Source organism: Marmota monax, unplaced genomic scaffold (assembly GCF_021218885.2).
Source record: "Marmota monax isolate L192 unplaced genomic scaffold, Marmota_monax_Labrador192_F-V1.1 WCK01_AAM20220418_F8-fsc00286, whole genome shotgun sequence".
NCBI lineage: Eukaryota > Metazoa > Chordata > Mammalia > Rodentia > Sciuridae > Marmota > Marmota monax.
The window spans coordinates 1,216,212-1,241,470 of record NW_026692342.1 but is presented as its reverse complement, the minus strand read 5'-3'; the positions used below and the strand labels follow the sequence as shown (position 1 = coordinate 1,241,470).

The following is a 25,259-nucleotide window of genomic DNA, read 5'->3' as shown; positions in this document are numbered from 1 at the left end:
ATAAAACTATGTAGGTTTTATATGTTATATGTTGTGTGTCAAATTTTCATAGTTCATTATTGAGGTTTATAGTAATTGATATTAAAATAGAAGTAATCTAGATATTAAGCACAAAAATCTTTTATTTTTTTTAGTTGTAGATGGACACACAATATCTTTATTTATTTTAATATGGTGCTGAGAATTGAACCCAGTGCCTCATGCATTCGAGGCAAGCACTTTACCACTGAGCTACAGCCCCAGCCCCAAGCACAAAAATTTTGATGAATAAAAAAGTCACCCAGAGGAGAAAATTCAACAGCTACTCAAAGGCAGATTTTATATATCTTGTTTTAGGTAGCCTAGTATTATCTGAGTGTGTGTGTGTAGTGTGTGTGTACATGGATATTTGAGTGTGGGTATTAATTATAGACTCAGTGGCTTAAGCAACGGACACTTGTTTTATCACAGTTCTAGGGTCCAGAAGTTTGACAGCAAGTTGTTGACAGGGTTGGTATCTTTTTTTGTGTGTGTGTGATAGGGGGTATCAGGGTTTGAATCAGGGGCACTTGACCACTGAACCACATCCCCAGCCCTATTTTGTATTTTATTTAGAGACAGGGTCTCACTGAGTTGCTTAGCACCTTGCTTTTGCTGAGGCTGGCTTTGAACTTTTGCTCCTCTTGCCTCAGCCTCCTGAGCCACTGGGATTATAGGTGTGAGCCACTGCACCTGGCAGGATTGGGGTCTTCTGGGCCTTTCTCCTCGACTTGTGGATGGTGGTCTTCTCCCCATGTCTCTATTTAGTCTTTCCTTTGTATATATCTATGTCTGAATATTTTCTTATAAGGACAGCAGTCATATTGGCTTAGGATGAACCCTGACGACCTCATTTTTATTTTATCATCTCTTTAAAAGCCCTATTTCAAGTACACAGTTTCTGAAGTATTGGGGGTTAGGGCTTCAACACGTGCATTTGAAGGTGACAAAATTCATCTTATAAAATTGCGTAGATGGCTTTAACAGCATAATTTGTGAGTTATAAATTTTACTTATCTTGAGTTTGATGAGTCTTGGTAATTGTACTTGACCTTGCCAACCTCACTGCAATCCCATTTTAGAACTACATATTGTTGTCAATCTCAAAGAACAGAATAATATCATCAGTATATCAGAAGACAACCCAATTGTTAAATTCTCAAATTACTTACTAAAATTTATACTTTAATAATAGGTTAAAACTACTCCCAATTGGCTTCAAATTTTTCATTATCCAATTTTAATAATCAATCACATTTCATTATTAATTCATCATTTTTGTACACAGCATTCTGCCTATTTTTTAAAAAATATATATATATGTATTTTAGTTGTATATGGACACAATGCCTTTACTTTATTTTTATGTGGTGCTGAGGATTGAACCCAGTACCTCACACATGCTAGGAAGGCTCTACCACTGAGCTACAACTCAAGCTACCCAATTTATTTTTTAATAAGGATTAAGGCACAGGCCTCAAATAAGCTACCTAGAAAGGAAAAAGTATTGTAAGCTTTTATATGTGGGGCCTCACTTTTTTTTTTTTTTTGGTACCAGGGATTGAATGAACCCAGGGGTGTTTAACCACTGGGCCACATCCCCAGCCCTTTTTTATATTTTTATTTAGAGACAGAGTCTTACTGAGTTGCTTAGTGCCTTGCCAATTTTCTGAGGCTGGTTTTGAACTCACAATCCTCCTGCCTCAGCCTCCTGAGCCCCTGGGATTATAGGTGTGTGCCACCACACCTGGCTACATCTAATTTTGAGAATCAGATTGATAGAATAGAGAGATTACTGCACCAAGATTTGGAAGACCTGGGCTTAGTCTGAGCTCCATATTTTCTAATATGAACCTCAATCTTTTTGACGAAATAAGACCTTGCTTATCACGCAAAATAAGTTTTATATAAAATTAGATAGAGTAAAAATTCTTTTTGTTTCTTTGTGGTGCTGGGGATTGAAGCAAAATTTTTAAAAATTATAAATTATAGTATAAATGTAAGGTAGCATTGATTTTTGAAGAAAAATAAATGGGGCTCCTGATTACATATAATTAAAGAGACTCTTTGGAGCTGTCAGTGGTTTACTCAGTTACTAAGAAAGCAGTTATCTTTACAGAAACTCAAAATTGTATGTGATCTAAGTATTAATATACCAAAAGCACAATGGCTCCAAAGCAGAAAGAAAGATTAGAACATATGCTGTTAAAAAGTCAAGTTCAATCCATGAATAGGAGCCCCGTGTCGTAACCCTTAAGTATCTCATTAGATTGCCCTTAACTTCTTCAGGAAAGCTCTTGTCAGTATGAAGCCTTCTTTGTTTTGCTCACAGTGTTCTTCCTCAAAGAGTTGGGTATTATTTGAAAAGTGAGGGTATGAAAAAGGAAGTCACTCCCACCACTGTGTTCTACTATCTGTCTGAATTCAGATCATCTGGACTTCAGCCCAAATATCCTGGTGCTAAAGTGACACTCTGGTCATAATTGAGATAAGTGTAATTAGTCGTATGTTATGTTAGAGTAAATTGATTGATCATTACAGAAAGCTTCTTCAACACCTGTAACTTTAATTGAGGTCATTAGTCCTTGGAGCCATGCAGCAGCACTGAGGAACACCCTTTTTTGTAAAGGAAGAGGCTTCTTGAGGGGGGTGAACATGTGCAGGATGGGTATGAATAGGTGGGATGATGCGCAGCCAGATATTTTAGGCAAGGATGTTATTCCCACAAAACTATCTGTGCTGGGTCTGGGGTTGCAGCTCAGTGGTAGAGCGCTTACCTAGCACGTGTGAAGCATTGGGTTCAATCATCAGTACCACATAAAAATAAATAAATAAAAGAAAGGTATTGTGTCCATCTACAACTTTATTTATTTATTTATTTATTTTTATTTTTTTTTAAAATTTTTATTGTTGGTTGTTGTATCTACAACTTTAAAAACAAAAACAACAACAAAAAACTATCTGTGCTTACTTATCTTTTATATAGGAGTTCACTGAAGGATGTCAAGGTAAACGCCTGGCTTGCAGAAAATGATCCAGCATTTGCAACTTCAAGTAAAGTACAACACCAGTTAATTATATTTAGAACATATGACTGGCAATTCTTAGACTGAGTCACCCAGACTTCTAAAGAAGAACACTCTTTCAAATGAATTTGGTTTTCTCAAATGGAAACCACCATGGGTGCGTTGAACCACATGTGGAAAGGAATGAGATAACAGAACACTGTCAGTTTCCCCAGGACATTGATTTTCTTTCTTTTCTTTTTTCTTTTTTTTTTTTTGGTGTTAGGGATAAACCTCATTCTGCCACTGGGCTATGTCCCCAGCCCTCTCAAGAGGCTGATTTTAAATACTCTTCTTACAAACAGGTACATCTCAATATACTTGTTTTTCCTTCACTGAAACTGAAGTTTGACCTGCAGATTCCAGTGTCTCTACATACATAATGCTTTCAGGAAGGATATTAACAGGAGCTGGGGTGAAGGGAGTATATCTTAGCCAAGGCTAAGACACAGAAGTAAGAGAAGGTCCAGATACACGTTCTGCATTACACAGGCGTCTCAAGGCAGGAGAACAATGTCTGTCCTGCTGAAGCCCACGCTGTGCTCTCTAGGCAGAGTAGGAGGGCAGGTTTGTTTGAGATGCAATCTTGAGGGTTCATGAGGTTACACTCAGTAAAAAATAAAACTGGGGCAGTCGTAGAGTCTCTGCCGAGCATGAATGATGCCTTGGTTAGATCCCTCAGCACTGGGAGAGGGAATTAACCTTAACTGGAACTTCAGAAACTGGAGGTGCCAAGAAGGGTATAGCCTTTGAGTATCTGCTACCAAAACACCTCCGTGAAATGACCCAGGCCCATGGTTTTAATCTGGGACTCTCTTGCCCTCATTCCTTATGTTCTTTTAAAACAATAATGAATAAAACACCTGGCTTAAATTTCCAAGCCTAAATTTCCATCATCATTCATTCTTTTGAGCAAAATGTTTCCAGGATAGCCATCTCTAAATTATTCCCTGATTAGTGAGACATTAAAAATCATAAAGGCTCTTGCTTCTAAGGAGATTTGCAGACAGTGTTAAGCGGTCAGTTTTAAGCCCAAGGAGAGCAACGAGGACTTCCGGGTTTGTTAATGATTACTCTCAAAGGTGTTTCTTGTAAGCACTGGCAATAGATACCAGAACTCACTTTATTCCTTTTCTCTGGCTGTAGAGAAAATAGAGTTGCACTTTACTGCTCGGTCAGAAGGTTTCTGTGTTTCTACAGTTTTCAGACAGTTTCCACAATTTCACTTCATTCCAAGGAATCAATCTTTCCCCAGGTGGAAGATAATTCCTGTTTAGCAGAGGACTGAGCCTGTCTTTCCCTTTGTGGATGACAACCTGTGAGCCATGACTGCTGGTAGAGGGCTTTCAGGACATCCCTGTGGATGGAAAGAATCACCGCAGGGAATAGGACACCGCCTTAAAGAATGGCCCTCCAGAAAGACAGACCCAGGGGAAGAAGAAAAAGGTAAGAAAATTGAATCTGCCTAGCACTTCTCTATGTAACTTAAACAAAAGTCAAGAGGTTAAAACAAAACTTCGCTTAGAGCTTTTAAAAAAAGAAAGTGAAAGAAGGCAATAACACTAGTAGCTTTCAAAGCTTTACCCTTTTTTTCCTACTTTCTCTAATTTCTGATCTGTCACCATGTTTCACAGTAGAGAAGGTCATTCTGTTGTTTTGCTCAATCTTGTCATTCAGCATCCAAAAACCTGATTCTATTGTCATTCTCTAGGGTGAGGGGGTTGTGAACCCTAGAACAGGTTTGCATAATAAAAGGCTGGCTGGGAAACAGCTACACGTTTCAGAGTTTCAGCCCAAGGCTGGCCAATTTCATTGCTCTGGGCCCAATATGAGGCGGAATATCATAGCGGAGGAGTGTGGCAGAGGTAAGATGTTCTGATCATGGTGGCCTGGAAGCAGAGAGCCCACTGATCAATTTTAAAAGAAACACATTAAGCAGCAAGTTTTCCAAATCAAATTGGTAGTTTGTGCACATCAAAAACTTACATATTAAAGAGTCGGACACATTTCTGAATATTACTTGTCAAAGTCTAGTGATAAGATTTCACCCAATAAATACTTATTATTGATAAATATATCCCCAGGCCCTTCTTAATTTTTAGAAATATAAAAATGAGTCAGATGTAGTCTTTGCCAAGAAGAGAAACGAAATAATAAAGGACATTTGAGTAATCTTTAAAAAAGCATTCTTTTGAAAATATGTCACTGTAGAGCAAACCCAAAGTTGGTTAATGAATAAGATCTTAAGCCTTAGATATATTTAAGACTTTTAGTGTCCTCATACTGAAACATTAAGACATCTATCCATCTATATTGGTATTCAATGTAACAGTCAACATTAAGTTGTTAATGTATAGCACTCTGATGTCAACTCTATTAAAAGAGCTCATCTTTATCAATGAAAACATGAAATATTTTTGTATTTTAGTGGTAGCTGACAAAACTTTTTTTAAAATTTTTTTTTTGGTACTGGGTTTGAACTCAGGTGCACTAGGCCACTGGGCCACATCCCCAGCCCTATTTTGTACTTTATTTAGACACAGGGTCTCACTGAGTTGCTTAGTGCCTCATTGTTGCTGAGGCTGGCTTTGAACTTGCGATTCTTCTGCCTCAGCCTCCTGAGCCACTGGGATTATAGTCATGAGCCACTGTTCCTGGCTCTAAACTAACTTTTAAGAAGCTTATTATGACTCATTGATTCAAGTTGATCTATAAAAATGAGCACTGATTAAATGTTCAGGTGGTTTGGAATGAAACTTGCTGAGAGATAACATCTTGTACAATAATTGGTTTTCAATGAATACCATACCTGAGTCTCCTTTGTAAATATTTACTTGTTCAGATAAAAGATAAATAAAAAAAATTACTCATTCTTGTACTAAGAACAAGGAAGTCATGAACATAAATCATTTGGTGGCACGGCAATGACAGACTTCAACTTCTGACGTCAATCCTGGATGTTTATGTTAGGCCGCAGAAACCCCAGAGTGTCAATGAATCTGCTGCCTGACAAACTCTGGACTTCATTTGCAGGACCAAATAGTCCACTCTAGATGTAGAAATCGAGCCCAGGGAAGTGAAGGCAGTCATTAATATTTGAGATCAAGAACATGCCCAGAGAAATGATTAGAATTCTTGAGTCCTTACAAGCTGTTATGGCCCTAGGTCTGGTTTTCCCCTAAATTAGATCATAGAACATAATTTTGACTGGAAGAGAAATCTTATTCTTTAAAGTTTATCCTCTACCTCAAAAATGCACACAAATCATTTTTTATAATATCAAAGTACCATGTGCCAAAAGGAAAATGTTTAAAAAATTTTTCCCATATACTAATCTTATTGGATTTAAGGTACAATGCAATCACTAGCTCTAGAGCTAAAATGTTTCGTATTTAAAAGTGAAGTTAAATAGTTTTTAGTTCCTGTTCAGGCTACAAAGGCTCTTACTAGTAATTTAGAGTGTGTCCTAAAAGACTACCAAGTCTCACACTTTAGCCAAGTCACTCTAATAAGAGTAGGAATTTTAAAAATAAAAAAGTACCTATATAATTTAGCTGAGACTTCCAGAAAACACACAATCATCTTTTCTAATTCATGGTGAGTGATTCATTAACGAGTTTCCAAAATGTTTTTCAAGGAATTGTTTCAGAATGTTCTCAAGTCAGAAGTCTAAAACCCTTCTGTGATGCTGCTTGTCCCCTACTTTGATGACAGAGTAGAGATGCTGAGCTGAGAACAGTCATTTCAGTCCTTTACTGTTTACTTCCTTTACTGTTTTTAAGAAACACGGTATATACGTGTAATTCAGAATGAACATATTAACTTTTACAATGAGTCATAGAGAACTTACTTTGAAAATTTCTGCTGTCTAAAAAAAGTGCATTTGACTTTTAACCCACTGTATTCTGATGGTTCTGATTTTGCCTGTGCTAAAATTACTTTCACATTTCTTGGGCGTTAAAACATGGGCCTCCTAGACAAATTCATTGGTGTCCAGAGGTCCAGAGGTTCAGAGATACCGTGTCATGGAAAGGAGGACAGACTTATTTCTAAAAAAATAATGGGAGGGGCTGGGGATATAGCTCAGTTGGTAGAGTGCTTGTCTCACATGCACAAGGCCCTGAGTTCAATACCCAGAACCAACCCCCCCCCAAACAACAACAACAACAACAACAACAACAAAATAATAATAATGGGAGCTGAGTATAGTGGTGTAGGCCTGTAATCCTAGTCACTCCAGTGGCCCAGGCAGGAGGATTGCAAGTTCAAGGCCAGCCTCAACAACTTATCGAAGCCCTAAGCAACTCAGTGAGACCCTGTCTCTAAATAAAATATAAAAATGGGCTGGGGATGTGGCTCAGTGGTTAAGCATTCCTGGGTTCAATCCCCAGTCTCCCCTCAAAAAGGGAAGAGGTACAGTTCCAATGTTGAAATACTGGCACTTGTAAGATATTTCAATGGTTTATGGGAATAGCAAGGCAGAAGCCTTTATCCCAAACATTTTGTGCATTCCAGTTATGTTTTTCTATTCTAATATTTAATTTTTTAAAATAGTGAACTGTTTAAAAAAACGTGGAGAAGGAACACCTTTATCCATTTAAGAAATATGTGTGTAGAGTCTACTCCTTGCCAGTCAGTGATCTCCACGTTTGGGAAACATCAGCGAACAACACAGGCAAAATTTCTGGCTTTATGGAGAAAATGTTCTAGCAGAAAAGACAGGCAACAAAGAATTACTGAAGTCTCTAATAGACTGCAGGACCCTGTGCACAGACAAGGGGTGGGGTTTAGCTGCTCTTTGAAAGTGGGCAGGAAGACAGAACACGTGAGTCTAGTCACCTGGTGGCTGGGAGATGTGGTGGGGTGGCCAGAGAGCTCTGATGACATCAGTCTTCTCTGGGGGTAAAAGGAAAGGTGGTCAGTGGAAAGTGAAGAGGGGTAAGAGGTGTTAGAGAAACTCAAGGTGTGAAAATTTTCTTTAGTACAGGAAATGATGTAGCTCTCATAAATATCCACTGAGACTAAAGGGACATTTTGCCACATTTTGTTTAGTTTTTTTTTTTTTTTTTTTAAATAAAGAGCTACATAAATAGTCAAAGTAACTCTCCACTCATCATTTACCCCTCTCCCCTCCACAACACTGGTGTACACTCTCTTGAGGTGGGAGTACATGACAGCTCCAATTGGATTTGAGCTAGGCACAGTGGCATACACCTATAATCCAGTGACTTGGGAGGCTGAGGCAGGAGGATTGCAAGTTCCAAGCCAGCCTCAGTAATTTAGTGAGGCCTTAAGCCACTTAGGGAGACCCTGTCTCAAAATAAGAAATAAAAAGAGCTGAGTATGTGGCTCAGTGGTTAAATGCCCCTGGGTTCAATCCCTGGGCCTAAAAATAAATAGGATTTGAAACTGCTTATATCTCTGAGAAATTGAATTTAATAGATTCCCACTGGTGCTTTAATTGCTTTTTTTTTTTTTTTTAAAAAGGTAAAACATACAGAATGTAGTATGTATCATTAATCATTTGTAAGTGTATGAGTGCATTGCGTACATTCAATGTCATGTAACCATCATCGCTGCCGATGCTCAGAATTTCATCATCTCCTAACAAATGCTGCACCCATGAGACAATAACTAGGCTTCCCTCACCAATCCTTGGCAACCTCTTCTACTTTTGGTCTCCATGAATTTGCTTACTTCAATAAATGGAATCAAGCAATCTTTTTGTCCTTCTTGTTCTCTAGCTTTTTAAATTCAGCGTAACATTTTCCAGGTCTGTTTATGTTGCTGAATACATAGCCATTTTATTCCTTTTTTTTTTAATGGCAGGATGATATTTGTCCCAGTCTTTAAGGATCATAAAAACTTACAGTGGTCACAGCATAGGTACAGGGGTGCTAAGGACCCCAAACACATGGTGACATCCTCTTTTTCTTCAATATTTTCCATTGTCCCTAAGCACAAAATCATTCTGTGTGAATTCTTTTTGAGGCGTTTCGTTAGCATCATCTGTAAGCCACACCGAACATCATATGCTAAGGCAGGATCACGCTCAGGAAGACAAGAGCCTGGAAGGCTGCCAGCCTCCCCGCTCTGAGGCTGTTGTTGTCTCTTCCCATACAAATGGTCTCTGCTGGGCTGAGCAGGGCAGGTGCAGAGGGAAACGCAACTGGATATCAAGGCAGCTGCTGCTTGTGACCGGAAATAGGGCCTGCCCTAGCAGGGGGTGGAGAAGAAACATCTTGGGTAATGTATTCCATAATTTCCCTCCTTGGGAGGAAATGGCCTTAAAAATGGCAGAGAACAAGAATGGCAATGATTGCATTTTGCAGAGCTTTGGCATTCTGTGCTGTGGTGACTTCTTGAAGTTTGAAAGACTTGGATTCTGTAATAACAAAATTTAAAGTCTGGTCTTTTTTTTTTTTGGTACTGGGGATCAATCCAGTTAAGCACCCAGAGGTGCTTAACTACTGAGCCACACCCCCAGCCCTTTTTTGTATCTTATTTAAAAACAGGGTCTCACTGAGTTACTTAGGGCCTTGCTAAGTTGCTGAGGCTTAGTTTGAACTCACGATCCTCCTTCCTCAATCTCCTGAGCCACTGGGATTACAGACAGGCCTGAGCCACCATGCCCATCTAAAGTTTGGTCATTTTATCTCAAAAACTGTCATGTTTTAGAGGAGTTCTTCCCCCTGAAGAACTAATGCTTTAAAAATATATTCTAAAATTCTTACAATGCACATTATTATTTTTGTAATGAGAAAAGTATTAAGACTCACTTTTGTTCTTGTAGCTAAATTTACAGTTATGTAGGGTTTCAATGCAGGAGCCTGTCCTGTTTCTTCTTCTGTGGGGTAGTATACCAATGACAGAAGAAAACTTTTTTGTGTGTGCTAAGTATAGGTCATTGCCCAAGTACACTGTTTCTGTAAGTCTTTATTTAGTTTTTGTAACTCTTCTATGAATTCGGAATATCCTGTTCATTATTCTCATCTTCTAAATGAGCAAACTGAGGATTGGCAAAGGTGACGACATCAGTAGCAGAACCACGGCTCAAGCCCAGCATTTTGAAATGACAGTGACCTTTTTCATGGTCACTGCACTGATTCAGTTTATCAAGAAGAGGTTCAAGACAGAAGGGCGACTGGAAACCATCTTGTTCAACGTCTTGTCTTACAAATCTGGAGACAGGCCCCGAGTGCACTCCACCCTGCTGGGCTTGGGCTGGTTAATTGCAGGGCAAGAGCTGGCATGGTGTCTCCAGTGACAGAAGACCCACGTGCCTCCCTGCGAGACTGTTGTGGTTTCTTGAAGACTGCTTTATATCCAATGGCTTTGCAAAGAAAATTTCTCTGGAACAACAATAAAACAAAAAACCCCACCACCAAATAAATAAATAAATAAACAAACACAAAGAGCATGCTGGGAGGTGAGACAATCCTATAATCATACCTTTTCTAGAGAGTGGAAGAGTGGCTTGATATTTCAAGGCATTTGTTCATTTTGCAACTATATTCAATCAGAAGAACTTTCATTACCCCCCACCCCGGAGTTCCTTGTCTTCTCCCACCTCCTGCCTCTCCTGGTTCTCGAGGCTGCCTGTTGGTAGTGAAACCTCCCATCCTACAGGAAATGCCTGGGTTTGGATAATGGACTTATCTCATTTGAAAAACCCAGAGAGCTTCTTGGACCTGCTAGAGATAAAGCAGAATCCCAAAGCAAGAACTAAAGTAAATAACCCTTAGTTCTGTGGTTGCATGTGAGAATCAGAGCTGTTGTTTGAATTTGGGTACTAAGAGCAGTACCCAGGTAACCTTAGTTATTTTTTTTCCACATTTGGTATTACCGTTCAGTGCTTTTATTTATTTATTTATTTTTCCTTTTGGTACCAGGGATTGAACCCAGGGGTGCTTAACCACTGAACCACATCCCTAGCCCTTTTCTGTATTTATTTGGAGTCAGTGTATCACTGAGTTGCTTAGGGCCTTGCTAAGTTGCTGAGGCTGACTTTGAACTCTCAATCCTCCTGCCTCAGACTCCTGGGTTGCTAGGATTACAGGCATGCACCACCATGCCTGGCTTGCCATCCAGTGCATTTTAAATTTATTTTTAGTCTCCAGTTGGCTTTGTTAGTTCCCCTGTAGCTGCTGCTGTATTTGGGGGCCTTGAGGTGGTTGGTGGTGAGCAAGGATGTGGCACTCGGCATCTCCTTAGGGCTGACTGGATTCGTGCTCAAATTCTGGTGGTCAAGGCACTTTCAGTAATTCACTGTGATATTCAAGAGGCCCTGTTTTACTGAGAAGACACACTGGAGTGGAGCGTCAGATACTGGGGTGGCTGATTTTGCTGTTGCAAAGTAACAGCAGAAGCTCCAAGAACTGGTCTTGCAGGAGAGTGTGGCTGGAACCAGACAAGGTCTTGCAACTCACAGTGAGAAAGACGGCAGAGCTCCTCCTGACTCGGCGAGAGGCACAGCCCTCGAGAAAACATGCCTGGGCATGGGCAGCCGTGGTGCTTTCATCCCCAGAGCAGAAAACCTTTTGTCGCAAAACCTCAGTTCACAGGAAGTCACGTCGTCCAGACTCTCCATGGGCCAGCGAGTCTTGTCACCGCTCAGCTTCTCAGATAATTGAACTTAATGTTCCTGCTGTTACAAAAATGGTGCCCAATTTGTGTCTGCTTCCAGAAAGTAGAAGACATCATTTAATATAGATTTCTGCATGTATTTACTTGCAGATTTCCTTTGAACATTCTTATAATTAATATCCCTTTACCTTAATCACATTCTCTATTTTTATCTTACAGCATTTGTATACAGTGCATTTCCATAAATGGCTTCAAGTTCCTTTTAAAACAACAGAACAAAACAAAAGAAGAAGAAGAAGAAGAAGAAGAAGAAGAAGAAGAAGAAGAAGAAGAAGAAGTAGTAGTAGTAGTAGTAGTAGTAGTAGTAGCAGCCGCCGCCAGGCATCATGGTGCATGCCTAGAACCTCAGTGACTCCAGAAGCTGAGGCAGGAGGATGGCAAGTTTGAGGCCAGCCTCAGCAACTTAGCAAACTTAGCAAGACCCTAAGCAACGCAGGGCCTCTCTCAATGTAAAAAATAAAAAGCACCGAGAGTGTGTTTTAGTAGTAAAGTGTTTCCAAGATAAATTTTCAAGTACCCCCCCAAAATAATAATAATAATAATAATACATATTTCTGCCAAACATGGCCTTCTTAAGAGGCCTACAAAAGATTTTTTTTTGTGTGTGTGTGTGGTGGTGCTGTTACCGCTGTTGACTGGTGACGAGTTCTTGCTTCCCCAATGTTGAAGAATAACACCAAAGAAGCACGCCGAGGCAAGGTCAGAGTAGAAATTAGAAGTTTATTAAAGGACAGCAGAAAAGACTTCTCCCGGAGGAAGAAGGGGACCCAAGAGGTGGAATCCGTGGAAGGGATGTTGTCTCCCCTTTTTATAGTTCTTTCAGTAATGGAATGTAGGTGGGAAGGACCTAGGGGTGGGACACAGGTGGGCCAAAGAAGTAATCTGGTCAGGAAGGACTTCTGAGTCAGCACCTTTTTGCTGGGGGCTGTTCATTAACATTTCTTTGAGGTGGACTTTGGCCTAGGGCCTTTTCGGACTTCATTAACATTCCTTGAGTTGTCCTGCATTTCCCGGAATCATTGCCAGCATGGCCTCCATTTTAGATTTCACTTGGTATTAGACCCGATTTACCTAACTACACTGACTACCTAACTTTAAATCTGGCTTCAGTGCTGCAAATGGAACCCAGGGCCTCATATGTGGTCGGTAGGCACTCTACCACTGAACTGTATCCCTGTCATTTGTTTATTTCTGATTGCTGATTCCTGTTATCTATGGGTCACTATGAGTTCACGTAGCCTTGTATAACACCACTACTGTCTTGTCCTGTTGCATCTGAAACCCGACCCTTTTTTTTTTTTTTGCAGGAATATGTCCTCTTTGTCTCTTCTCTATCTCAGCCCCATCTAGCTACTGCCTCTGGTTAGAAGGCTTGAGGAATGTCTTATTCTTATTTTATCTCCATATCTTTGAAAGGTATCTTCTTGTAAATGTATCTTTTTTAAATGCATCTTCTAAATATTCTGGAAGCTATCCTTGTTTATTTATTTTTCTCTGGTGCTAATTTTGCTCAGCTCTTCTTTATTTCTCTATCAGCCAATGACAATAGGTTCTTTCTCTTTTATTTAATTTTTATTTATCTATCTATCTATCTATCTATCTATCTATCTATCTATCCATCCATACCTGGGATTAAACTCAGGGGCACTTGACCACTGGGCCACATCCCCAGCCCCGTTTTGTATTTTATTTAGAGACAGGGTCTCACTGAGTTGCTTAGCACCTTGCAGTTGCTGAGGCTGGCTTTGAATTTGGGATCCTCCTGCCTCAGCCTCCTGAGCCACTGGGATTACAGGTGTGCGCCACCACGTCCGGCTAATTTTATTTATTTATGAAACAGGGTCTCTCTTTGTTGTTCTTGGTGGGACCTGGACTCTGGATCCTACTGCCTTTGCTTCCTGAGTAGTTTGGATCACAGGTGTGCACCACTGTGCCTGGTTTTCTGTTTTAAAAGGGACAATGTTAATGAACAATTTGTAGCTTTTAGTATAGTTACAGTTGTGCAGTCATCACTACTATCTGATTTCAGAACCTGTTCATACTCATTGAGAAACCTCACACTCATTATTGGTCATTGGGCTTCCCTCTTGCCCAGCTCCTAGAAACCATTAATCTGCTTTCTGTCCCTCTAGATCTGCCTGTTGTAGGTGTTCTGTTACCTAGTTACACATGGTCTCTGGTGACTAGCTTTCTTCACTTAGCATGTTTCCAAGGTTCATCCGTTCATCGTGTGTAGTGTGCATCCTTACTTCATTCCTTTTTATGTTCAAACAATATTTCAATATCTATACCACATTTGTTTATCTAGTTAACACTTGATGGACAGTGAGGATTGTTTTCTTATTAATAAATTCTCCTGCCACCTTGACTTTCTCACTCCAATGCATCATCTGCACTAGGTTCAGAAATATCTTCTTGAATGGTGCTGACCTCAGAAGGCTACCAAGGTTCCAACTGCAGAAAGACGTCTCCTCTCCACCTCATTTTAGGCCCGTTGTGTCCTTCCACAGATTCCCTGTGTGGATGAGCTCCAGGGCCATGCTCCATCCCCAGCTTGGGCCTCTGCTCTGACTGGATACCCTCCTCCTTCCAAATGATGACCTCCTTCTGGTATTCCCTTGGAAACCTTCCCCAAGGCCTGCAGAGAGAAGACCGATGCCTCAGCACTTTCTACATTCTCCTTTGTTAGAATAGTTAACAATCCCAGCCAGGCACAGCGGCTGTCATCCCAGCAACTGGGGAGGGTGCGGCAGGTGGAGTTGCAAGTTTAAGGCCAGTGAAAGCAATTTAGTGAGGCCTTCAGCAACTTAGGGAGACCTGTCAAAAAAAAAAAAAAAAAGGCCAGGGATGTAACTTAGTGCTAAAGCACCCCTGAGTTCAATCCCCTGAAAACAACAGCAAGAAAAATCTTACAATACTGGATGACAATCATTTACCCTTAATTTCCTCTCACAGAGTGGAAATTAAGGGTAAATTAATTAATTCTTACCTTTCCCTTCTCTATGCCTTTGCCGTGACTGACTCAAAGGTTGTCCCCACGGTGATCAGTTCATTAACATGCCCACCTTTGCTTAGCCGGACTTTGAAACTGTTATGGAATAATTTAATGTTCCTGTTGCTCAAATTTTCCACTTGGGAATGAAGCCATGATTTTCAGACTGGTGCTCACCCTTCCCTAGGAAAGAACTATCTGATACTGTGACTGGGGCCCTCACCCTGCAGAGGGCTACAGCCCTTCACATACATTGTCTTCTTAGCATCTCACTGTGTCCCTGCACCTGGCAAGGATTGCTGTCTGTATTGAAAACAATTTGAATGTTTTACAAATACTCATATTTCTCTTCTTAGCAACCCTGAGGGGTGTGTTTGGGGAAACTCTGTCAGGTAGGTACTATTATTATAATATCCATTTTACAGATGAGGAAACCGAGGCACTGGGCATTGAAATAAATTGCATCAAATTCTACAGAACTTAGTCTGTCCGAGCGGCTGTACTTTTAAACACTATGTAAATTTTCTCTTTGAAATAAGAGCAAAATAAAGACAAGACCTATTCACTTTGTTATAATATTCTGCTACAAATATATATATATATATATATATATATATATATATATATATATATATATATATGTGTGTGTGTGTGTGTGTGTGTGTGTGTGTGTGTTTGAGGGGTGGGTGGGTGATACTCGGGTTGGAACCCAGGACCACTTTACCACTGGGGCTATATCCCCAGCCCTTTTTACTTTTTATTTTTGAGACAGGGTCTACTAAGTTGCCCAGGCTAGCCTTGAACTTTCCATCCTCCTGGCTCAGCCTCCAGAGTGTCTGATTACAGGTGTGGGCCACCACACCCACATACCATCATACTTTGGAAGATGACATTTTTGAGGGGTATCTGGGTTTCTGATCCTAAAAGAGAGGGGATTTTAATTAACTGTAACCATCTGTAGAGAATTCCATCTTCCTGTAACCCAACTTGTCTATGGCTGAGCTTGTTAGACTAATTGTTAGACTATTTCCCTTTTCTTATTCAGTCACAACGATTAGAAAACACATTTGACCAAAAAACGAATATCCATCAAGCCTCTTTGAGTGCTACTACCCTTGTTTTGCTCAGATAACAAAGTCACTTTCAAGACCTTAAGTAAACAAACAGCATCTCAAATGACTCCACAGTCACTGCGGGGGTGGGGGGGGTGGGGAGGTGGGGGTGGGGGTGGGGGGTGGGGAAGGGGGGAGGGGAAATGGTCTTGAATGTGAAGAAAAGCAAAGATTAGATTAGATCTCGCAGTCCTAGAGAGTCAAGCATAAAAGGGATTTAAAAAAGCATCTTATTTAAAGAATTGAAAATAAATACAAAGTTATGGTGCTATCTGTAATGACTGTAATTATATAGAAGTTTCATGTATTCGTGAATAATTCCCAGTTACCTTTCATGAGATGTTGGAAAAATGTATCCTATCTTTTATGTGCCTCTGTAAAGGCTTTAGCTTCCTGAATCAGATTCAGCACTCTGGATGTTAGCTTCACTGATGATCAAATGACAATTTTTTCATAGAATCTGAATTGATCCAAACCAAATGATATAAGTATAACGAAGAATATGAAAGAAAACCTTTTTCTACATAAAGATACATTACGCCCCCCCCCCCCCACCACCACCTTGTAGCAACCTTAAAGCCATATATTAAAAACTGCATGCCTCGCTGGGCACAGTGGCACATGCCTGTGATCCCAGCCACTGGGGAGGCTGAGGTCAGGCCAGCCTCAGCAACTTAGTGAGGCCCTGTCTCAAAATAAAAAGAGTCTGGCGGTGTAATTCAGTGGTAAAGCGCCCCTGGGTTCAATCTCCAGTACCAGGAAAAAAAAACAAATTGAATATAATCTTTCCTTGGCTTGACAGCTTTGTTTCAGGAAAAAGTCAAATGACCCTTGAGAGTAATATCTGTTTATTTCTCCTTCTCTTCCTTCTCCTCCTTCTTTTTTGATTGGAAAAGTTAAAAGAGAGAAAAGAAAGAAAAAAAGGGAAACCAATTTAACAAGGAACAGCACATACAGAAAAAATTGACCTTTTGTCATTTCTCTTATAAAATTAATAATACGACTGCTAGTGTTGAAATCCCCTTGAACTCCTCTCAGTCCCATTTCCCTTCATTCTTCCCCGGAGGCCACCCATGTGATGGTTTATTATGTTGGTGCATGCTTTTAATTTTGCTATAAACATATTCTTTATGAATAGCCTACAAGTACTGTTTGGGCATGTTTGCAAGTTTATAGAAATGGCATTGCATCTTGTCATGGTCAGATTGAATACTTGATCTCTGGGGAAAGGAGAGGATGGAATTTCCTTAAATTACAACCCCTTGTTTGGGAGACTGTTCTCTTGAGTAAATTTTAATCATTGGAGCAATCCAAGCAGCAAATCTGTATTGCAGAGGAGAATTCTGAGATGAACACTTTTGCCTTGGTGACTTTATGAAGTTCTGCTAGAAAATGACACTGGCTTGTGGTTATCTCTTACCTAACGGGAAAGCTTGCTTTCAAAACATTTCTGACATGAGATTATTCTGGAAACTGACTTCTGCTGCTATCAAAATCTTCAGGTCACCAGCATGAATAAATAGATACATGCTATGTCTTAAATCCTGGGATACAGGATGTTATTATATGTAGTCAGTTTTAACTATTCAAGTATAGGTTTCTTATGTAGTGTGACAAATGTTCTGTAAATAACATACAAAATGCAAATTAGTCACAGTAGTTATGAATTCATCTTTTTTTTAACATGGAAAAAATTAGTGGTGGTCAAAAACACACAGGAATTAAAAATTCTTCAAAGGTATGTAGTATGTGTGTGTGTGTGTGTATATATAACTTATTTTTCAGTTGTAGTTGGATACAATACCTTTATTTTATTTATTTATTTTTATGTGGAGCTGAGGATGGAACCCAACACCCGCATGTGCTAGGTGAGCGCTCTACTGCTGAGCCACAACCTCAGCCCCTATATTTGGATTTTAATGAAGACTCCAAGAGTACTATGAAAAAGCGTTGAGTACCCGAGGAATTAGAATGTAATATCTTTTCCCATTAAGTTGATTTTAATGGTGGTTGGTGTTCGTAAATCTAGTAGTCTACTGCCACCTTGTGACTAAAATACCCAACTACGTTGTGTTAGATTAAGGAGTAAAAACTATTCATTCAGTTTCCAACATTCATTGTACCTGGATTGAGAGCTTCTACTCATGGAGTGGTCATCTGTCCCAGTTTTCCTGGGACTGGGGGGCCTCCCTGGACCAGAGATCTACATTAAGCCAGGAGAGCCTTGGTCAAACAAGGACCTGTTGTCACCTTACCTACTAGATAGGGCAGCATCTAGGCACTCAAGGGACACAATGAATAAGTTGTACAAGGTCAGGGTACTCACAGAATGTGTGTTATTGTCGGGGAGACAATCTATAAATAATCACGTGAAACACCAGCTAGCCTTGGGGCATGCAGGGGACTAAAGTAGGTTAATAGGAAGTGAGTCAGGGCTATTTAGGGTAGAATGCTGGTTATGTGGGAGGTGGCATCAAAGCTGAGAGAGGAATGGTATGCAAGAGCAGGTCTTTTTTTAAAAAAAAATATTTTGTTAGTTGTTGATGGAACTTTATTTATTTATATGCAGCGCTGAGCATGGAACCCAGTGCTTCACACGTGCTAGGCAAGTGCTCTAACACTGAGCCACGACCCCAGCCCTAAAAGTGGGTTTTATGATTCTGGGACAAAAATACAAAATAAAAGTACTTCACATTGAAAAACAGATCTAAGCTCATATAAATACATAAATAGATTTATTTTTCTTTTCTAGGCAAGTAAGTAGTCTTATGTTTGTACTTTTTAGGCTGAGATCACAGAAACCCAATAATTAACCTCTATGGCTAAAGGGGGAGAGGCAGGAGGACCTGTTCCTTTCTCTCTTTTTTTGTTTTATTTTCCTGTTTAGACGAGCTAGAGAGGCTGGGAGGCCAACGAGGCCTAGTCCATGTGACTTAGGTCACAGTTTAGTCATGTTGATTCCCATCTGGCCCTCCACTGAGACCAGAGGAGGCTGGCCTCTCCTTGGCAGTCCCCTTCCTGTGGTGAGAGTCGGCAGCCCCTTCTGGGGTGAATGGGCAAAGTCCTAAAAGGGACTTTTCTCTCTCAATCCCTCCAGAATGTGCATCAGCCACCAAAGGAGCACCAAGGGGATGAGATGCGTGGATGCTTTTTTCTAGTCTGGAATCAGCGCGTGGTGTGGCCGCGGTGTAAAGAAGCTGCCTGGAAAACACCAGCTTTGTTTTAAGCAAAATATTTGGTTTATTGTATAATTTATAAAGAGTTAAACTTTTGGAGGATTCTATGAATTTTGACAAGTATATAACTGTGTAACCAAATTACAGAGCAGTGCCATCACCCCCCAAATGCTATTACCTGACCCTTTGCATATTTAATCTTTTTTATTTCTTTTATTTTTTAATATTTATTTTATTTTTTAGTTTTCGGCAGACACAACATCTTTGTATGTGGTGCTGAGGATCGAACCCAGGCCGCACGCATGCCAGGCGAGCACGCTACCGCTTGAGCCACATCCCCAGCCCATCTTTTTTATTTTTTTGGACTGGGGATTGAACCCAGAGGCCTGGGATTACAGGCGTGCAACAAGATGCCCAGCTACGTATGGAATCTTAAAGGAGATTGTATTTGTATTTATTCTGAGGCCCTTGATTTACATGAAGTGGGTGAATCTGAAGAAAAAAAAATCCATCTTAGAAAGATAAACCGGTCATGGTCTAATACCAGTAGAAGAAATCCTTTTTCCTATGAGCTGCCCAGTACTCTACAGCCCCCTGCAGTGCCACCACAGATGTTTCCTGTGTCCAGCAACATTAGGGCTGCTCTTTGATTTAACTTCTTGCTTACTCCATAGGACTTCAGCTGTCTTTTTTATGTTTCTTCCATTCTTCCTCATAAAATGGCTATTAGTTCCCTCATTATTTTTACTGATGTTTTAAATGGCTACACCACCTTTTAAAACACGGTATCTAGAACAAGATACAAGACCCCAGAGGCTGATACGGTTGCTGTTGACCTAGTATGCACAAGCTTTCCTCCTTCTGGATCCTAACACCTTTTCTTTTCTGTTTGTGTGTTTTGGTGCTAGGGATTGAACCCAGGGACTCCCCACGGTAAGCACATGCTCTACCTCTGAGCCACACCCCCAGCACGGCTGTTTCCTTTTCTTAGCTCATGGTTCACTGTTTCCTGACAATGAGTAAGTATTCTGGTTAAGCAAATTAAAAACATCTAACACACGGCTGCCAATTCATTCATTCAGTCCTCTGCGGTACATGTGTCACTGGGATTTTGTATTCAAGTAGAGACTTTTATATTTAGCCTTATAATGGTTTTGGTATGAAATCTGGCTCCCATTCCAGTCTGTTCAGATGGTCCAGACCCTAGTTGGTGACATTATGCCTGTGTTTCCTTTCTAGATTTTTCCACCCAAGGAGGGAAATCAGCCAGCAGCTCTCACTCAATCTCCAGCACTACAGATAATAAATTAATAAATAACTCTCTTCCTTACCTTACACTATATACAAAAATATTCAAATATTGACATTCATATTAGAAAGAAAGAATTAAAGTTGTCTCTGCTTGTAGATGACAGAATCTTATACACAGAAAACCCTAAAGAAGCCACTAACAAAACTGTCAGAACTAATAAACTAATTCAGTAAAGTTGCAAATACAAAATCAGCATGTGAAAACCAGTTGCTTCTATATACTATCAATGAATTATCTAAAAAAGAAATTAAGGCTGGGTGTAGTGATACACTCCTGTAATCCCAGTGGCTCGGGAGGCTGAGACAGGCAGATCGAGAGTTCAAAGCCAGCCTCAGCAATGGTGAGGCACTTAGCAACTCAGTGAGACCCTGTCTCTAAATAAAATATTTAAAAAGTGCTTATTGTAGCTTTCTAATAAGTTTTAAAATTCAAAAGTGTAAATTCTGTTTGCTTTTGCATAGTTGTTTTTGCTATTCTGGGTCATCTGAATTTCCATATAAACTTTAGGTCTGTTTGCTATTTATTTTTTCCCAGTACTGGGAGTCTACCTCTGAGCTACACCTCCAGTATTTTCTTAAATTTTATTTTGAGGGCAGGGGATATAGCTCAGTTGGTAGAGTGCTTGCCTTGCATGCACAAGGCTCTGGGTTCAATCCCCAGCATCAAAAAAAAAAAAAAAAAATTTTGAGATAGGGTCTTGCTAAGTTGCTGAGGCTGGCCTCGAAATTGGGATCCTCCTGCCTCAGATTTCTGAGTTGCTGGCATTATAGGCATGCATGAAGGCACCTAGCTGTTGCTGATTAAAAAAAAAAAAAAAACAACTTGCAGGGATTATGATTGTGATAGCATTGCATATATAAATCAACTGGAAGAAAACTGACATCTCAACAAGAACAAGAGAGAACCAGTACCTGTAGTCTCTGGAAACCACACATTTCCTTTCTGTCTTTATATATATATTTGATTATTCTAGATAGTTTACATATCTGGGATGATATAATAATATATGACCCTTTGTGTTTGGCTTTTGTCACCCAGCCTAATGTTTTCAAAATTCATGCCCGATATAGTGTGTGTCAATACTTCATTCCTTTTTTATGGTTGAATGACATTGAATTGCATATAAATAATATTAATATGTAATAATATAATACTGTGTGTAATAATATTATATTGCAAGTAAGTAAAATGTTAATTAAAAAATTCATTTAGCAGGTCGTGGACACTTGGGTTGTTTCCCATTTTGGCTCTTGTGAAAGGCACGACCATGAGAATTAGTTACAAGTTCTTGTGTGAACACCTCTGAAAGGTTTTTTTGGGTATATACCCAGGAGTGAATTTCTCAGTCATGTGATAATTCTATATTCAAGTGTTTTTTAGGATAGCCTGTTTTCCACAGTGGCTGATTCTTTTGTGGTTGTTGGGAAGTTATTTTACGTCAGATCTAGGGTGATACTTACTCCAGAGCTACTTTCGTCTCACTTTTAAGTCATGGCCTTTCTGAGATTTCCACTGAGGCTGGCTTCAGTGGAAATTGGCTTCTGTATCCAAGAAGGTCCCTCTCCCCATATTCTGGTTGGAGAGTCAAATAATTCCTGTTACAGGATGAGCTTTGGAAATTGTTCATCTTTCAGTTCTCTAGCAACTGCTTTTTCCCTTGGTAGTTGTTATGGGGTGACCTGGTGATGTTTTATTTTGTGGATGTGTAGATTGGAATTCAGCCAAGGACTGAAGTCGCTCTCTGTTCCTTGTCTTGAGCAGCAGAGTTCTCGGCACAGTTGGGGCGGCCCATGAACCGCAGGATTGGAAAGGGGAAGTGAAGGAGCAGCAAGCTGTTCTCAGCGGAGCTGCCCTGCCCTGCCCTCTGCTGGCTCCCGGTGGGCGTGCCGTAGCCTGGCCCCGCGGCTCCAGCTCCCAAGCCCCGGGAAGTGTGTTCAGCTTTGCTATCAAGGTGCCAGCGTCACTTGAAACGATCTTCCACGCTGAAGTTGGGGCTGTGAGAGGCTGAGGTGGGTTTCAGCCTGTCAGCCATGTCCCTTCTCAGTCTAGCAGTTTCTGTTTTTTTTTCCTTACTCTTTCCCACTCACATCCATCTTTCCCACACCAAATCCCAGAAACTCCCATCAGGTCAACTGCTGTAATAAATCTCATGCTGTGTACATCACTCCCGTGGGGTGGGGTGTGCTTCTCTGATTGAACGCTCAGGATCACCAGGTGTGGCAGCATTTTTGCACTCATGCATTTGTAAGGAGTCTCGCTGCAAAATAAATAAATAAAATAAAATAATAAAATAAAATAAAATTATGGTTTTCTGTAGAAATTAAGATGCATTTATACTATTCACACACCAAACAAGTATTGCTTAGGTTCGCTAAGTATCTATAGCAAATTCTCTCAGTAGTTCGAGAGTCCATAAATACACCTTTTTCATTTTTCTTTTCTTTTACTGTTGTCTTAAAACTTTTATTTTTCAATACTGGGGATTGAATCCAAGAGTACTCTATCTTTGAGCTACATCCCCAGCTCTTTTTTGAATTTTATTTTGAGATACAGACTTGTTAAGTAGCCCAGACTGGCCTTGAACTTGCTATCCTCCTACCTGTCTCCAGAGTAGCTAGGTTTATAAGTGTGCACCACTGTGTCCACAGGGCATAGCAGCCTATTTTCTTAAATATAATGTCATTCCAAAAGAATAGTGTTATACACACAGCAATTATTATTATTATTATTATTATTATTATTATTATTATTATTATTATTTAGAGAGAGAGAGAGAGAGAGAGAGAGAGAATTTTTAATATTTATTTATTTATTTATTTATTAAATTTTTTATTGTTGGCTGTTCAAAACATTACATAGTTCTTGATATATCATATTTCACAATTTGATTCAAGTGGGTTATGAGCTCCCATTTTTACCCCATATACAGATTGCAGAATCACATCAGTTACACATCCATTGATTTACATATTGCCATACTAGTGTCTGTTGTATTCTGCTGCCTTTCCTATCCTCTACTATCCCCCCTCCCCTCCCCTCCCCTCCCCTCCCCTCCCCTCCCCTCTTCTCTCTCTGCTCCCTCTACTGACATTCGTTTGTCCCCCTTATATTATTTTTCCCCTTCCCCTCACTTCCTCTTGTATGTACTTTTGTATAACTCTGAGGGTCTCCTTCCATTTCCATGCATTTTCCCTTCTCTCTCCCTTTCCCTCCCACCTCTCATCCCTGTTTAATGTTAATCTTCTTCTCATGCTCTTCGACCCTACTCTGTTCTTAGTTACTCTCCTTATATCAAAGAAGACATTTGGCATTTGTTTTTTAGGGATTGGCTAGCTTCACTTAGCATAATCTGCTCTAATGCCATCCATTTCCCTGTAAATTCTATGATTTTGTCATTTTTTAATGCAGAGTAATACTCCATTGTGCATAATATTTATTTTTTAGTTCTCGGTGGACACAGCATCTTTGTGCTGAGGATCGAACCCGGGCCCCACGCGAGCGCGCTACCCCTTGAGCCACATCCCCAGCCCAGCAATTATTTTTACATAAGAACATATTGCTGATGTAAATTAAGTGACAATTTACACTTCAGCCGCAGAAACATGTAAGAATAACTTACTATTGATGGACAGCAGATGGCGCCAGACACCAGTCACAAATTAGCCCATCTTTATTTTTTTTTTAAACTGCTGACTGGATTTTGTTAAGTTTGATAGCATCTTTCTTATTGCTTTGAGGAACAGAATACTGGCTTAGATTAATTTTTTTTGTTCAATTATCATTTTAAAAATAGCATTTAAAATGTTTACACTCTTAAAAAGTGCTATTTATTTTGAGGGGTATTTTCTTAAGATTTTGATCACACTGTATTTGTGGAAATTCTATAAATAAAGGTACTCTTAGAGGTAATTATTTTATGTGATAAAGAAAAATTATGTATTTGTGAAGTCTGACATGTTTTTGACTGATAGCAGTAATAAATTGGCTGTGATTTGGGTATTAATTGAGACAGATTTTATTAAACACCTTTTAAAAACGTTTTTATTTTTTAGTACTATTCCTGTGAACTCTGAATATGTGACTGCTGTGCCTGATGTTATGAATGTTTATGCAGATCGAATATCAACACAATAATTTACCTCACAGGTGATAGTTTATTTCGTGGCAACAACTCAGAATAAGGAGTTTCTAACTAAATGCCAGCCTTTGGCAATTGAACAGAACCAATCTAGTAACTACTTCGATTTAACATTTTGGCCTTTCAGTGTGGAAAATGCTAGATTATTAACATTTTCAAGTTTTTAAAATGTATTTTGAACAGCATTTTGGGTTACCTATGAATTATATTTGGAACAGTGATATTTTGAGCACCTTTAAAATAGGTGACTTCTTTATAGGTGAGCTTAGTTCTTAGCTCTGCACACCAAGGATATATTTACATTTTGGGGAAAGTTAAAATTCCACCAAATTAGTTATTCTGCCTTTATATGTAACCATTTGACTCCTTTCCATCTGTTACGATATTTGTATCAAGGTATCCGGTCTTTACCTACCTTTAGGTAAGTATTTATTTTATTACTGTTCGTTAGGATCCTAAAAGAAGACAGACAGACAAACCATCACCAAGGGGTTTATAGTTTGTTTCTTAGTACATCTTCTCATTTTTAGCATATGGGAATTCCCTTTGGTATGTAACTGAAGTTTCTGGAAAATTGAAGCTTCCTTCTTAGCTAGATACATAAACTTTAAAAAAAAAACTCTATCACTCAAAAATTCCTGTTATATCTTCTCATTTTTAAAGTATACTAAATATTTAATAATATCAGGGTGTTTCACTTATTTCCACTTTAATTATCATACAATATCTGTGCATATTTGGGGGGAACAGTATTGATAGTTACATCCCCTGCCCTTTTTAAATTTATTGCATTTTGAGTC

At 39.6% G+C, this 25,259-nt stretch overlaps 1 protein-coding gene across 1 annotated transcript; it reads left to right on the top strand.

Moving 5' to 3' along the window:
* Window positions 1–4,167: 4,167 nt before the first annotated feature.
* On the top strand, window positions 4,168–12,305 carry LOC124090911 (protamine-3-like). The gene is made up of 2 exons (XM_046441725.2): window positions 4,168–4,529; window positions 11,889–12,305. Exons 1-2 carry the CDS (start codon window positions 4,489–4,491, stop codon window positions 12,079–12,081), a joined length of 234 nt encoding a protein of 77 aa, XP_046297681.1. The 5' UTR covers window positions 4,168–4,488; the 3' UTR covers window positions 12,082–12,305.
* The last annotated feature ends 12,954 nt before the right edge of the window (window positions 12,306–25,259 follow it).